Source organism: Microtus oregoni, unplaced genomic scaffold (assembly GCF_018167655.1).
Source record: "Microtus oregoni isolate MIOR12 unplaced genomic scaffold, Mior012 000008F_ref0000371, whole genome shotgun sequence".
Classification (NCBI taxonomy): Eukaryota; Metazoa; Chordata; class Mammalia; order Rodentia; family Cricetidae; genus Microtus; species Microtus oregoni.
The window spans coordinates 54,065,891-54,081,445 of NW_024543067.1; the positions used below are offsets into that span (position 1 = coordinate 54,065,891).

General features: G+C 35.4%; 2 protein-coding genes across 2 annotated transcripts; one reads left to right on the top strand and one right to left on the bottom strand.

Annotated features, from left to right (window-relative positions):
- Nucleotides 1–333: 333 nt before the first annotated feature.
- LOC121451577 (olfactory receptor 8B3-like) lies at nucleotides 334–1,269 on the bottom strand. Its single transcript, XM_041657243.1, has one exon. The coding sequence runs from the start codon at nucleotides 1,267–1,269 to the stop codon at nucleotides 334–336; it is 936 nt and encodes a 311-aa protein (XP_041513177.1).
- Nucleotides 1,270–12,082: 10,813 nt separating this feature from the next.
- On the top strand, nucleotides 12,083–13,027 carry LOC121451524 (olfactory receptor 145-like). Its single transcript, XM_041657117.1, has one exon. The coding sequence runs from the start codon at nucleotides 12,095–12,097 to the stop codon at nucleotides 13,025–13,027; it is 933 nt and encodes a 310-aa protein (XP_041513051.1). The 5' UTR covers nucleotides 12,083–12,094.
- The last annotated feature ends 2,528 nt before the right edge of the window (nucleotides 13,028–15,555 follow it).

A 15,555-nucleotide genomic window follows, 5' to 3' on the forward strand; every position in this document is an offset into this window, starting at 1 on the left:
TCTAGAATTTTGCCCATCATACACACACACACACACACACACACACACACACACACACACACATCACCAAACTGTGATGGTATGTCTTTACAATATGCATATGACTAATATGACAAAAGATGGTTTTGATAGTTATATTTAATCAATGGAGAAAGCACTGAATATGGAATCAATCATTTCAAAGAGACATAATAAAACACCATTCTCCAACATCATGCTGAAAAAGGAAAATATAAATTACCCCAGTATGATGAAGATGTGAGATAATGAAGCAGGCTCAACACCTAGAAAATCATGGATTTGTGGCTGTTTGTCACCAAGACAGAACGTTTCTTACCAAAACTTTCTTCTGTTTAGAGTTTTGCTAAGGGCAACTTTAACATCTTTGTTTCTCAAGCTATAGATTAAAGGATTCATCATGGGGACCACAATATTATAGAAGACAGATGATACTTTTCCTTCATCTAAAGATCCAACTGAGGAGGGTTTTAGGTACATAAAAGCACATGATCCAAAAAATAGGGAAACAGCAATTATGTGGGAACTGCAGGTGCTGAAGGCTTTGGATCTTCCTGTAGTGGACCTTATCTGGAGGATACTAAAAAGGATGAAGCCATAAGATATAAAGATTACAATACTTGGTACAGTGATATCTTTACCCCCTACAATGAAAATCTCTATCTCGTTGACATAGGTGCTGGTGCAGGAGAGCTTCATCAAAGGCAAGAGGTCACAGAAGTAGTGGTTGATGATGTTTCCAGCACAGAAGGTCAGTCTTAGGATGCATCCAGTGTGGATCATGGCATCAAAAATTCCCATCAAATATGAACCAAACATAAGATAGGAACAGACCTTAGGGGACATGGCAACATTATACATAAGTGGGTTGCAAATAGCCACATAGCGATCATAGGCCATTGCTGTCAGGACATAACATTCAGAGATGACAAAAAAGCAAAAGAAGTAGAGTTGAGTCATACATCCTGCAAAACCGATAATATTCTTCTTTAGTACAAAGTTCATTAACATTTTGGGTGTAACAACGGAAGAATAGCAGAGGTCTATGAAAGACAAGTTAAAGAGGAAAAAGTACATGGGGGTATGAAGGTGAGGGTTAAGAACAATTAGAATGATCAAGGTCAAATTTCCCAAAGCAGTTATCAAATACATTACTAGAAAAACCAAGAACAGGGGCCTTTGCAGGTCAGGGTTTTCTGTTAACCCCAAGAGAATGAATTCTTTTACCAAAGAGCCGTTTGTCAGAACCATTCTTCTCTAACAGAATCTGTGAAGATATAACAGGAACAGTGGAAATAAAGTATCACAGAGAATTTACAAATGCCTGTTCTCTCATCCATGTGACACTTATGCTGGGAGTGACTGGGAATCAGCCACAGGGATGCTATAGTCTATGGGAAGCAAAGTCAAGAGATGCTATCAAAGGGTATAATGATTCAGTCATAAAATATAATTAAGTTCTGGATACTCAGATTTTAGCATATTAATAATACTTAATAAAACCTTGCTCTATAATTGAGTCAGAACTGATTACATCTTACTATGGTCTTCTCACTTTATTTATTTTATGTTTGCTTCAAAGACATAAAAGCCAGTTCATGTGGAGGGGAGGCCTATGTGACTTAGCTACATGTTGGGCATCTCACAATGAATAAATTGTTCCATATAAGTTGTAAATCATATGTGATTTGCTCCAGATTTCAGGATACTAGACATTTCTTATATAAAATTTTGACATTAGCATAAATATCAAAACATCCATGCAAATAACATACAGATAGATCAAATTGTACATATATATATACACACATATGTGCACACACATATATTTTATTTATTTATATTTAATTAAATATGTACATATGTAGTTAATAAAAAGAGGCCATGAACTTGACAAAGAGCATAGGCTTCTTTTCTTATCACTTTAAACTATCCCATGAAAAGTTTAGATAATCCTAAAAAAATTAAGCAAAAATTTAAATGTTAATTTGTCATAATTCAGAAGGAAAACAGTGCTGTCTCTTTATTACAGGGCTGTGTTATGTCAAAGAATAATATCTAAAGACAAGATTCATCATTTCTTAGATTCAAAGAATCTGAGAAGGCAAAAATCTTTTGTCATATTTCTTTGAAATCTTTTTGAGATGCAGCTCATAAGGTTTAATGTAAATCCTTAATCCTCTGAATCACTAGATAAAAAGTAAGTCACTTTTCCTGTGTTCACTATTGGCATTAGATAAAACAGAAGAAGATTTTATGTATTTTACTACCATTTAATGTATTTTTCTGCACTTGCCTGTTAACACAGAGTAGAATCTTCCTCAGTCTATTTCCAGAGCCCAGATACCAGTCATAAAAATGAAAGGAGGTGGTTTCTTCTGCATGCAAGACCATGATATATCCTTATGTCCTAAGGGACTCAGGTATGACCTTCTCTTAGGGATTGGTACATCATCTATACTTATGCCAATACTGAACTCCCATACCTCATTGCCCCTCATCTCATAAGGGAAATCTTTTCTTTTGCTTACTTTTTGCTTTGTTTGTGAGTGCTGTACAGTAATATTCCATAGGGTTCCATTAAAATCTTCTTACACTTTTTTCAAAGTTTTCATATATGTGGAAATATATTTAATGTATCATCTCATGTGAGATTATCCAAAGCACTTTTTAGAATTTTTTTTACTGCATTTATTTTCAATGACCTGAATCAAACTCACAAAATGAACCCTGCTCCTGAATAAGTACTCTGTCCTGGATCAGCATTCCCATCCTCAAGAATCACTTTTGCCATGTTTAATTTTGTCTTAGTTATTGTTTCTACTGCTATGATGAACAACCATGACCAAGACACTTTGTAAAGTGAAGGCATGTTTCTGGGGACTTGTTACACTTTCAGAGCACCAGTTAGTCCAAGCACAACATCATAGAGAACACTTGGGAGGCAGTCATGCGTCAGAGCATTATCTTAGAGATCACATCTAATCCACAAGTTGCAGGCAAGGCAGGGCCTGGATTAGGTTTTTGGAACTCCAAATCCACACCAAGTAACAGAGCTCTTCCAGAAAAACAACAACTACTCCATTAAGACCATCTCTCCTAATCCCTTTAAAATGGTTCTACTAAATGTGGACTAAGTATTCAAACATATGATTGATCCTATGATGGCCATTCTCATTCAAACCCTTACACACCCAACTAAACATCTAAAATAAATATTGAAATATTTAAAGTAAGTATGCTGCTCAGTCATTAAATGTAACAGAATATTAATGAGGCCAATGATTATTTTACACTCATCATAATAAGAAGAGAGACTATGTAGCTAGAGAGACAAGTTACTAGACAGTCTGTTTCCCTGGTTCATTTATGTAAAATAGGAATGGTTAAACTTCTGGGGGATATTTTGATTGCATTCTGACATGTCTGAGACTGCCAGTAAAGTCTGATTTCTATCAGAGGATGGAGCTAGCTACCAACAGACCAAATATTAGCCATAGAACTTTTGGAGGACCAAGGACACATAGAAATTGAAGAGACAGACAGATAGAGAAATAGTAGGGCAAGGCTTGGAGAGAGTCTTGGCCCCTTTTGATCCAGGACAAGAGTAAGGGGAGGTCATCGGTCACTTTTCTTATGCTTCTCTTATCATTAAGTTTCTTACCTTGATATTCCCAAGTATTCTAAAGAATAATTAGATAAACATTTTATTAAGCTATCATTTATTTTTTCTGATCACTTTTGATTATATATAAAAAAAGAACGTAATATATTTTTAAACCAGCTGCTGTCGTGGTCCAGAACAGGGCAATGAGTTAGTTCACGCCAATATATACCTAATCTATGAACTGCTGGAGTATGTGAAGGGGTCAGATCTGCAAATTTAAAGCTAAAGGATCTCCATGACACCAGACAACAAGGGGATATATATAGGATAAGACCTGAGAGTCCAGTATTGATAGTCACAGAAGCCAGAGGCCTTGAGCTAGACCAATGATCCATTGCAAAGAACACTTACAGGTAAAGATGTGTGGATTAAAGGGTATACTGTGTGACTCACTAGGCAATATTACAGCTTTCATGTCCAGATGTTTTGATTGTTTGTTTATTTTGGTTTTGTTTTAATTTTACATTTTGTTGTTTTGGGGGGTGGTGGTTCAAAATGCAGATGCCAGAGTTTAGGGGACAATGAGAAAAATGGGATTGGATGCATGACTCAATAAAAACTTAAAAAAAATTAAAAAAAAGAATATCATTGTACTTGAGGGAATAGTGAAATGTCTGCCACAATCATTAGAGCTTTTGAATTTCGGCAGGGAAGATGTTCAGATTAAGGTATCATTACTTCAAAGCATCACAAGTTGAATATATATGGAAATTAAAACAAAGAATGGATATTCCTATCACATATATTACCAATTTCAGGAAATGTTGCATGATATGGAGGATATTACATGTATACATTGTCCATTTCTACAAATACCAACCATCAGAAGTGGGGATTGCTCTGGAACTGGTTTTGCAGGTGAAGTTGATTTATGGATCTATTTGAAACCTTCAATGGGCTGTATAAGAGGAATGCTGGGTGTGCTGAAAATCTACCTTCTCACTTTGGTTTATATTTGTTCCCAAATCATGTATGATTAAAAATCGGGTTCTTAAGTTATCTGTTCATTGCTAAGGGGCTGCTTATGAAGATACCAATGTGCCATCAAAATTGCAATTTACTCTCTTCAACTTATTTAAATCATGTCTGGTTCTTTGTGGGAACACATAACTTTTACTCACAGCAATAAGAAGACTAAGTAGAAAGATTGCAAGGTGACAGTTCTCTATATAATGCTACAAGTTTCAGAGAAAATCTGGAATATATATAGCAAGATTTTGTCTCCAAAATCATGTAAATATAAGCATGAAATAACTATATAAAACTTTATTTAAATGTAAATTAAGTCAGTAAATGGTCCTGTTTTCTTTTATTTACAAAAAAAAATCAGAAAGTAAATAGTTAAGGTTTTGTGAAACATAAAGATCCTGGTGTTACTATCTAAAATGTATCTTTTTATTATTAAAAATTTCTGCCCCCTCCCCACCTCCCCTTTCCCTCCTCCTCCCCCACTTCTCTCCCTGTCCCTTTCCAATCCAAAGAGCAGTCAGGGTTCCTGGCCCTGTCCAAGGTCCTCCCCACTCTATCCAGGTCCAGAAACGTGCGCATCTAAACAGACCAGGCTCCCTCAAAGATAGTACATGCAGTAGGATCAAAACCCAGTGCCATTGTCCTTGGCTTCTTAGTCAGCCCCATTGTCCACCATGTTCAGAAAGTCCGGTTTGATCCCATGCTTTTTCAGTTCCAGTCCAGCTGGGCTTGGTGAGCTCCCATTAGATCAGCCCCACCATCTCAGTGGGTGTGCGCACCCCTCGCAGTCCTGATTTCCTTGCTCATGTTCTCCTTCCTTCAGCTCCTCATTTGGGCCTTGGGAGCTCAGTCCAGCGCTCCACTGTGGGTCTTTGTCTCTATCTTCATCCATCGCCAGATGAAGGTTCTATGGTGATATGCAAGATATTTATAAGTATGGCTATAGGAGACAATAGGTAAATGATTGTTAATCAATTCCTATAAATTTTAAGGGCTAAGTATACAGGTCAGTTGTATAAGCCTTGAGCATCCCATATGATGCTCTCGTCTTATTGGATAGCATTGAATAAAGAAATGTCAGTTGTCAGTATAAGATTGTAATCATAAGTATGATAATTCAGAACTGAAACCAAGGTGAAGCTAAGGCATTATCTCTTTTTTAAAGCTGTCATGTAAAGATTACAGTATCCTTTGAAAAACTAACATTTCAGTGCATCACACTACTGAAAACCACACTTACTTCACATATATAATAGGCAAAACTTTCATTTGTAAAATAAGTTTCTCTATTGATTTATTAATTTAACTAATGTTACATAGTTCAACTGTCTTAGTTGAAATTATAACCATCTTAGTTAGAGTTTTATTGTTGTGAAGAGATACCATGACCACAGCAATTACTATGAAAAATAATAATTGCCTACAGTTATCTACAATTCAGAGGGTTAGTCCATTATCACCATAGTGGGAAACATGACAGTACGTAGGAAGATATTGTACTGGAGAGGTAGCTGAGAGTAGCTGAGAGGCAGCTGTGCCTGAATCCACAGGCAGCAGGAAGAAAGAATGAGCTATTGAGCCTGGTTTGAAATTCTAAAACCTCAAAGCCCATGCCAGTGACACACTTCCTCTAATAAGTCCATATCTACTCAGATAAGATTGCATCTATTAATAGTGCTACTTCCTAAGGGCCTGTGGAACTCATTTGCATTCAAATCATCACAATGACTAATAGTTTTTACATGTTTGCATAATATAGATTATCGTGGTTTTAAAAGCTTTCTTTCACTTTCAAGAAATGTGTATTCCTTCCATTCCTTTTTCCTCTTTTTTTAAATTTAATTATTAAAAATTTCCACCTCTTCCTCTCCTCCCATTTCCCTTCTACCCCCGTCCCCCTCCCTCTCCAGTCATAAGAGAAGTCAGGGTACCCTACCCTGTGGGAAGTCCAAGACCCTCCCCGCTCCATCCAGGTATAGGAAGGTGAGCATCCAAACAGACTAGGCTCCCAAAATGCCTGTACATACCGTAGAATTAAAACCCAGTGCCATTATCATTGGCTTCTCAGTTAGCTCCCATTGTTAGCCACATTCAGAGAGTCTAGTTTGATCACATGCTCATTCAGTCCCAGTCCATCTGGCCTTGGTGAGCTCCCATTAGATCAGTCAAACCTTCTCAGTGAGTGGACGCACCCCTTATAGTCCTGACTTCCTTGCTCATATTCTCTCCTTCCTTCTGCTCTTCATCTGAACCTTGGGAGCTCAGTCGAGTGCTCCAATGTGGGTCTCTGTCTATATCTCCATCCATTGCCAGATGAAGGTTCTATGGTGATATTCAAGTTATTCATGAATGTGTCCTCTACTGCCTGAAGGACCTAGCTGGGGACATCCCCTTGGACACCCGGTAACCCCTCTATAGCCAAGTCTCTTGCAAACCCTAAAATGTCTCCCTTAATTAAGATATCTTCTTCCCTGCTCCCATATCCACCCTTCCTCCATCTCAACAATCCCACTTCCCCAAGCTCTCCTCAATCCTCCCCTTCTCCCTTCTCTCTCCCCATCTCCCTTTACACCCACCCACCCCCACCCCAGTGCTCCCAACTTTTGCCCAGCGATCTCGTCTACTTCCAATTTCCAGCAGGATAAATATTTGTTTTTCTTTGGGTTCACCTTATTATTTAGCTTCTCTAGGATCATGAACTAATGGCTCACTGACCTTAGTTTATGGCTAGAATCCACTAACCAGTGAGTCCATACCATATTCCTCTTTTTGGGTCTGGGTTATCTCACTCAGTAAAGTGTTTTCTATTTCCATCCATTTGCATGCAAAATTCAAGACATCATTGTTTTTTACCGCTGAGTAGAACTCTATTGTGTATATGTGCACACCTTCTTTATCCATTCTTCCATTGAGTGGCACCTAGGTTGTTTTCAAGATCTGGCTATTACAAATAGTGCTGCTATGAACATAGTTGAACAAATGCTTTTGTAGTATGCTTAGACCTCTTTTGGGTATATTCCCAAGAGTGGAATTGCTGGATCCTGAGGTAGGTTGACTCTCAGTTTCCTGAGAAACCGTCACACTGATTTCCAAAGTGGTTGCACAAGTTTGCATTCCCACCAGCAATGGATGAGTGTTCCCCTTACTCCACATCCTTTCCAGCATAGGTTATCATTGGTGTTTTTGATTTTAGCCATTCTGACAGGTGTAAATTATTAAAAATTATTTTTTAAAAAAAGTTTTGGTTAAGTTTAATGTGTTTTTTAAAAACATTTTATAATGTCATAAACATATTTCTTACTCACTAGGTCAAATTTATACATAAAACTGAATTATGAGAAAATAAAATGATCACAAAATTAAATGACTTAGCTGATAAATCCTAGAAAAAAAATTATATAATCATTGACTCAAATTCCTTTTCCCTTGCTTGTTTACAATCTAGAGTTTAACCTGGTGATGTGGAGAACTCTAGAGAAACATTGCACACTGAGCTCTAGGCCCAGTGATCTATGGATCCTAGAATATACTTATCAGATTTGACCAAAAAATGTGGAAACAGAACCCAACTGACCTTCAATTTGTTCTAAGTTCTTATGTTACTCTATAGTAGAGTAGTAGTATCATATCATTTTTCTCTAGCCAGAAAAATATCAATAGCAAAGTATTGAGGTAGGTAAGTCATAATTAAGATTTAAACTGAGTTCATAAGATGATAAATAAAAAAACACTATATTGTGTCACAGAAGCAGCATATGTTTAGAAAATTATTAATATTATCAACCTTTCTGCCAAGCAAACAAAAGATAAACAGAGCTTAACAGAAATTGGAAAATAATATATATTATCTCAACTATCAGTGAAAGACAAAGCGTCATTAAAGAAGTTCTTGGGGGATATTATGCTATAAATTATTATGAAAATCTGTAAGAAATTTATGTTCTTCTTATTGCATATGATATATGAAATTGTGCAATAAAGCATATAAGCAAGTATCTGAAACAATTGATGACAAGTAGTGTGCAATGACTGATGCACTAATAAAATTCTCCCATCTAACAAGACTGCAGGACAATTTACCTCATAATTGGATTTTACCATACTTTTAAGAGCCAACTGATACCAACAATTTCACAAACTCTTCCATAAATAGAGAGTAAGAACATGTTCAATTTGGTCCTATAAATACAGCTTTAGCCTATATAAAAACCAGATAAAATACAACTAAAATTTAAAACTGGTATATACTTAAATATTTTAAAGCCAATTGCTCAATGGCATTTAAAAAAACATCAAACAATATAATCAAGTTAATTTGCATAAGGCTGTTCATTATACACAGTCAGTATTAGAATATTGAAAAATATGAGGCTAAAACAATATGGTGATTTCTGCAGATGCAGAAATATTTTAACAATGCTATAAATACCCTCTTAAGAAATTTTTGATTAACTGAAAAAAATTAGACATCACACATTAAAGTAGTAATGGCTATGCATGATATAGGCAGTGTCACACTGAATACAGAAAACCTGAAAGAATTCTCTCTAAAAAAAGGAGGATTCTATAATATTACGTAATACTTATATTCCTCATCTGCTGGTTAATATTTGTGAAATAAATATAACACAGCTGATTGACAAAAGAGGTTCAAATACATATTATTTACAGTGGTAATGTTAATTGTGAAAAATGGCCAATCAATAAAAACACCCAGATCATGAAAGCACTGGAATTTCCAAGGGACACATTGATGTCCAAGAAAGGGTAAAAGTCAATCTGGGGAAGACAAGGTAAGGTGCCCCAAATCTTTTTCTACTCTCTTTGTTCCTCCGATCTGTTCCCTTAGACTTCTCTCTAGCACTGCAACAGAATGAAAGCTTCAGCCTCCTTTCCTCCTTCCTCCCTTACTCTTTCTTCTATGGAAAGCACAAACCATCCCTTCTTGGCCTCCCTTCCATTCTCACAATTGTATACCAGGCTCCAGTTCAGGGAGACATCTCCTGCTAAACAACATGTCACACATGACAGAAGACCAAATAAGCTACCTTCAGATCTTTTCCACACTCTATGTTCGTCCAGATCCAATGCCCCTGACTACTTTTTAGCCCTGTAGCAGGTTACCAACTAATTTATTTCCCTCTGCTCCTGTCCATGTCTCCTGCTGATTCTACAGACTATCCTTTCATAGTGTCTCTTCCACAACTCTGCATTCTATCCTGACCCCTAGCTCTAACTCACTTTGACTATTAAACTGCCAGAGAGCCTGATGCGCTTCCAATTGACCTTCTCCACCCACTGTTCCGCTAGAGCCACAAACTCAGCCCCAAAGAAAGTACTAGAATGAAAACACCAATCCAAGGTAGCTAACTGTAACCACAGGCAAACGAAAACCCCCACCAACAAAAAACAAAGAATAAAAACACACAAACACTATGACTGAAAAATAACAGGTATTAATAACAGCTGGCCATTAATATCTCTTAATATCAATTGACTCAATAAAAAGAGACCTATAAAAAGACACAGAATAGATATCTGCTGTATACAAGAAACACACCTCAAACTCAAAGACAGACACTATCTCAGAGCAAAGGGCTGGGAAAAGGTATTCCAATCAAATGGACCTAAGAAACAAGCGGGTGTAGCTATCCTTATAGCTAACAAAATAGATTCCAAAAATCAATCAGAAGAGATAGAGAATGACACTTCATACTCATAAACTTTCTTCTTCTTTTCAAGATTCATTTCTCTATGTCCTTTAATCAATATATCTTCTTCAGAAATAGTGTCTTTTCATCTGGTTATGTGGGTCAGACAAGAGCAATAGCAATACATTATGTTGTTTTAGGTATTTGCATGTGCCACCATGTTATCACAAATTTAGTAACAGTATTTTATTTAGTTGTCACAGCAATTTGATAAAATATGAGCTCTTAGTCACTATCACTAATTCATAAATTGTGGATACAAAAGAAAGGAAGTTAATTTAATTTAAACTAGTTGTATTAAAATCTCTGGACAAACTTCAGGTTGCAATTTCTAATCGTTGTAAAAGCAAAAACTTTTGAAGGGGGAAATTTTATAAAGTGAAATATTAAATGAGAAACTATTGAACTAAGCTGCTGAAATTACTAAATTATTTCAGAAAAAAGTGGGAAATATAGAATAAGAGCATGTAGAATGTTTCTATTTAAGATATAGGAAGAAATGAGATAATGCAATACATTTTCCATTAGATATGAATACAATATGGAGATAAGACTATGTTTTGGATTTGTCGTGGGAGTTGTACAAGCCCAAGGGTGAATGAAATACTTCAGTAAAATTGTGGGTCCCTTAGGAATTAAAGACAGATCTTCATTCAAGGTGTAAATAAAATCCTTTTAGTCCCTTCATACACCAAGATTCTGTTCTCAAGGAAAGAGAAATAACAAGCTTTTATTTTGTTTAAAGTCTGATATATTAATATTATTCCACTTACACAGAAACTTCTCCATACTATAAAGTGACAAATAGACCAATAAGAGGAATTTTATTCTGTTATGAATAAGTAGTTAAAGATCATAATTAGCAAATCAAAGCTACAGATCATAAATATTTTTAAGAAACTTTGCAAAACAAATCTTAGTAACAACAAAAGCCTCAAGCTATGAATCCTGGAATTTTCATTTCAAGTAATAATGCAGAAACACCAGTGTTTTCTGGTTCAACAATGGTGAGTTTATGAATGCTACGTACCAGAATGCCTTTGTTTCCAATAAACAGATGTCAGATATATGACAGATCCATTCCTTTCCTATTTATTAAACCTTGAAAAATAAGTGAAACTGACAGAAATATGTTCCAGATACAAAGGAGAGATGTTTTTAAAATACATTAAAAATAAATTCCTTCAACAAGTAAAAAACTTTTAAAGTTGAATTAGAAGTTGAATTCTGGGACTAACAGTAGTTAGTAACTGTGCCTATAGTCAGTGTCCTTACTTTTCTTTACTTCGAAAATATTTTGATTCCTTTTATACCACTATCTAATCTAAACAGAGGACAACACTAATTGTTAAAGCTTGTATTGTTTTTTTTTTCTAGAAAGCAAGTTAATCAAGGAAAAGAAGAAATAATAAGATGAGATAAGGTGTTTCTGTTCACTCCCACCATCTTTATACCTTGGTTTGTGAACAGTCATGTTTACATGAAATGACCCATCTTTCCTTCAAGATTAAAGGAACTAAGGTATATTGAATGCCTAACTTGGAAAGACTGTAATCAGTGAAACTCTATGGCACTCACAGTCATGAGAAAGGCTGATTCTACAGTTTGAAATTGGAGTAGACTTGAAGAGTTCCCATGACTATACATTGGTGGGATGAGATAAAATATGAAAAGAGCTAAATTGTCTTAAAGTATAACATGCTGTCCTACAGATTCTAATAGGAAAATAATGGCTATTGGAAATAGGTCTTTTGTGACTGAATTCATCCTGATGGGCTTAACAGACCAACCAAACCTTCAACTCCCTCTGTTCTTCCTGTTTCTTGTAATGTATATGGTGACTATGATGGGGAATTTGGGCTTGATAATTCTAATTGGACTGAATTCACATCTTCATACCCCTATGTACTTTTTTCTCTTTAATTTGTCTTTGATAGACCTCTGTTACTCTTCAGTGTTTACACCCAAAATGTTGTTGAACTTCATACTAAATAAGAATGTTATCTCTTTTAAAGGGTGTATGACCCAACTCTATTTTTATTCATTTTTTGTTATTTCAGAGTGTTATGCATTAATGTCAATGGCCTATGATCGCTATGTGGCCATCTGTAATCCACTCTTATATAATATTGCTATGTCCCCTAAAATATGCTCATACCTAATGCTTGGTTCATACTTGATGGCATTTTCTGGTGCCTTGGCTCACACAGGATGCATGCTGAGACTGACCTTCTGTGATGCAAATATCATCAATCACTACTTCTGTGACATTCTTCCCGTGATGCAGCTCTCCTGCACGAGCACCTATGTCAATGAACTGGAGGTTTTCATTGTGGCAGGCATCAATATCATTGTGCCCAGCATCACCATCTTTATATCTTATGGTTTTATTCTCTCCAGCATCTTCCGAATCAACTCTGCTGAGGGCAGGTCCAAAGCCTTTAGCACCTGCAGTTCCCACATAATTGCTGTTTCTCTGTTCTTTGGATCTGGTGCGTTTATGTATCTTAAACCCTCCTCAGTTAGGTCTATGAATGAAGGAAAAATTTCTTCTGTCTTTTATACAAATGTGGTTCCCATGATGAATCCCTTAATCTACAGCTTGAGGAACAAAGATGTTAAAGTGGCTGTGAGAAAAACCCTGAGAAGATGGAAACTATGATGGAAACACCGTCTCTACATATCTGTAGCTATATATTAAAATCTTAGATGAAATACATTTTCCTATTTTATTGTGCAATTATTAGCTATAGTCTGACTTTTCATAATAGCTATTCATTTCCTCTCGTCATTTAGTACAAATGATTTAACATGCTAAAGAGATCTAATCCAAAGCATTTTATTGTCATTATTGATAATTTTTCTTTAGGAAAAATTAATTATTCATTAAACTATCAAGCAAATACTAAGATAATATTTTCCTAATGAATAGGCTGGCAGATTCTTTAATTATATTCCACTGAACTTACAAATGATAATATTTCTATTTTAATTTCCATTATCCGATTTCAAAGTTAATATCTCAGGAATAGGAAGATTCCACAAAGACCATTGAATACAATCCATTTTGCTGTTGTAAACACTGACTGAGCTTTCTTATTATATTTCTTTATATTAATCACTGTACCAAAAATCATACTACATCCTCATATCTATTTTATAAATTCTTCATATATATTTATGACATGGATAGTATACTAATGTGCAGCAATATTGATTATTAAGGTGTCTCAGTTATTCTAATGAAAAGTCTCAGGACAAGGATGCCCTCTTATTATTTATGTTGTTTTTGTCAGTAATATGAAGAAAAAAACAAAAATTTAACTGAAAAAGCTGACTGCCTTTGTTTTTAAATGAGCTTCAATTATCATTCCAGGGAGTAAATACTGATTTACTTTCTGCCAGAAAATAACTTAGTGGCTCTTTCGCTTGTGATTTAAGATATTTTAGAGGCAATTAGCTCAAAAAGTCAGATATTGTATAAAAACAATAGAAAACATGAATTTGTAATGTTTTAATGTGTTTGATATTTTAGAATGACAGTATAGAAAAAAAAGAAGGATAACAGCATTTCTTGATGTTCTAACATACACAGGACCAGAATATAGGAGGTCTCTCTCTAGGAGGGTTTAGAATATACATGGCAATGAAAATGCATATCTGTTCTATGAGACATTGCATTGCCTTCCACTTTCAAAATTTTGAGAAAAGCTACAGTCTACAACTGGCACATGCTAATGATGTTGGATGTGAGAAAAGAATGACTATATTTGTGTGAAATAAAGAAATAAAATAGTGAACAACTGAGAAGGTTCCTCAGTTAAGGGCACCTGACACCATGACTGATGAGCTATGTTCAATCCATAGAACCTACAAGACGGAAGAAAAATGCGGATTCTCAGAGTTCTTCTCTGACTTCCACACATGTACTGTGGTAAGCGTTCACTACAATAAGCTGATTTTAGAATAAAAAAGAAATGACGAAGCTCAAGTTAGGAATTTTGAAAATTAAAGCACCACACTACCCAAATCTCCTAATTAAAAGGCCTTAAGCATAATAAAATTTCTAGATTTCACTAAGTAGGATAGGTTTAAATTATTGATTATAGAGAAGTATTCATGTCTGAAGGTCAGAGTATCTGAGGACAATTAAAGTTTTCTGATCTCTAGACTTTTATTTGCTGATTCTATATATTAGATATGTAGTCAGTAAGATCCTCTATTTCAGCTGGGAAAATTTGAACCTCAAAATGTTAAACAAATAAACAAATCAAGTAATTTGAAAGAAATTTTGTGGTCATGTATGAGACCAGGTTCAACAAAAATACCACTTACTAGGATAGGGTCATGGTGATTAGAAAAATAAGTAAAGAGAACAAAGACACAAGTGAAAATAATAAACCAGAAACATACGATAGTAACGGGAGGAAGTTACTATCCCTCCATTGAATACTGAATAAATCCAGTGAATTTTGAAATTGCCCATGTTTAATTTCCATTTGTTTAAAATTCCCCTTACCCCAAAAGGTAGGAGTAGGATAAAAAACTGCATTAACCTGATGCAAGAAAATGAACAGATGAGCTGAAGGTTGCATGCTACATTCTAAGTTAAAGATTCTGTCACTAGAATAAGAGTAACAATGCTTACACCTTAAACCAAACATTCTGCAGGCAAACCACTCCTCATTGTTATCACCCTAAGACAGTAGGAACTTCTTTGGATCCTTAGGCTTTGGTTTGAGGTAGAAACAGATCTACTTCTCAGTACCTGAAGAACAAAGTCTGGATATTAGCCACACCTGTTGAAAATAACTTTGTGAGAGCAGAAATCTCTGATCTGAATCTAGGAGAAAATAGGATCATGGTCAAACCCAAATTATTATATTTCTTTTCTAGAATAGGAGGTTGCATTATTTTACCCTCTCTTTGAGGAAACAGACCAAAAGACACCTGTGCTAAAACCAGTAATCAAAGAAAAATCAAACTTTTGTCTTGCAAACGATTCTCTATTATACTGTTTTTATTGAAACTTTGCATTTAAGTATTGTAAAATTTAGTGTAAGTTTTTATTGGTATTTATTGAGCTTTACATTTTTTTTCTGCTCCCCTCCTTGCCTCTCCCCTTAATCCTCCCCCAAGGTCCCCGTGTTCCCAATTTACTCAGGAGATCTTATCTTTTTCTACTTTCTA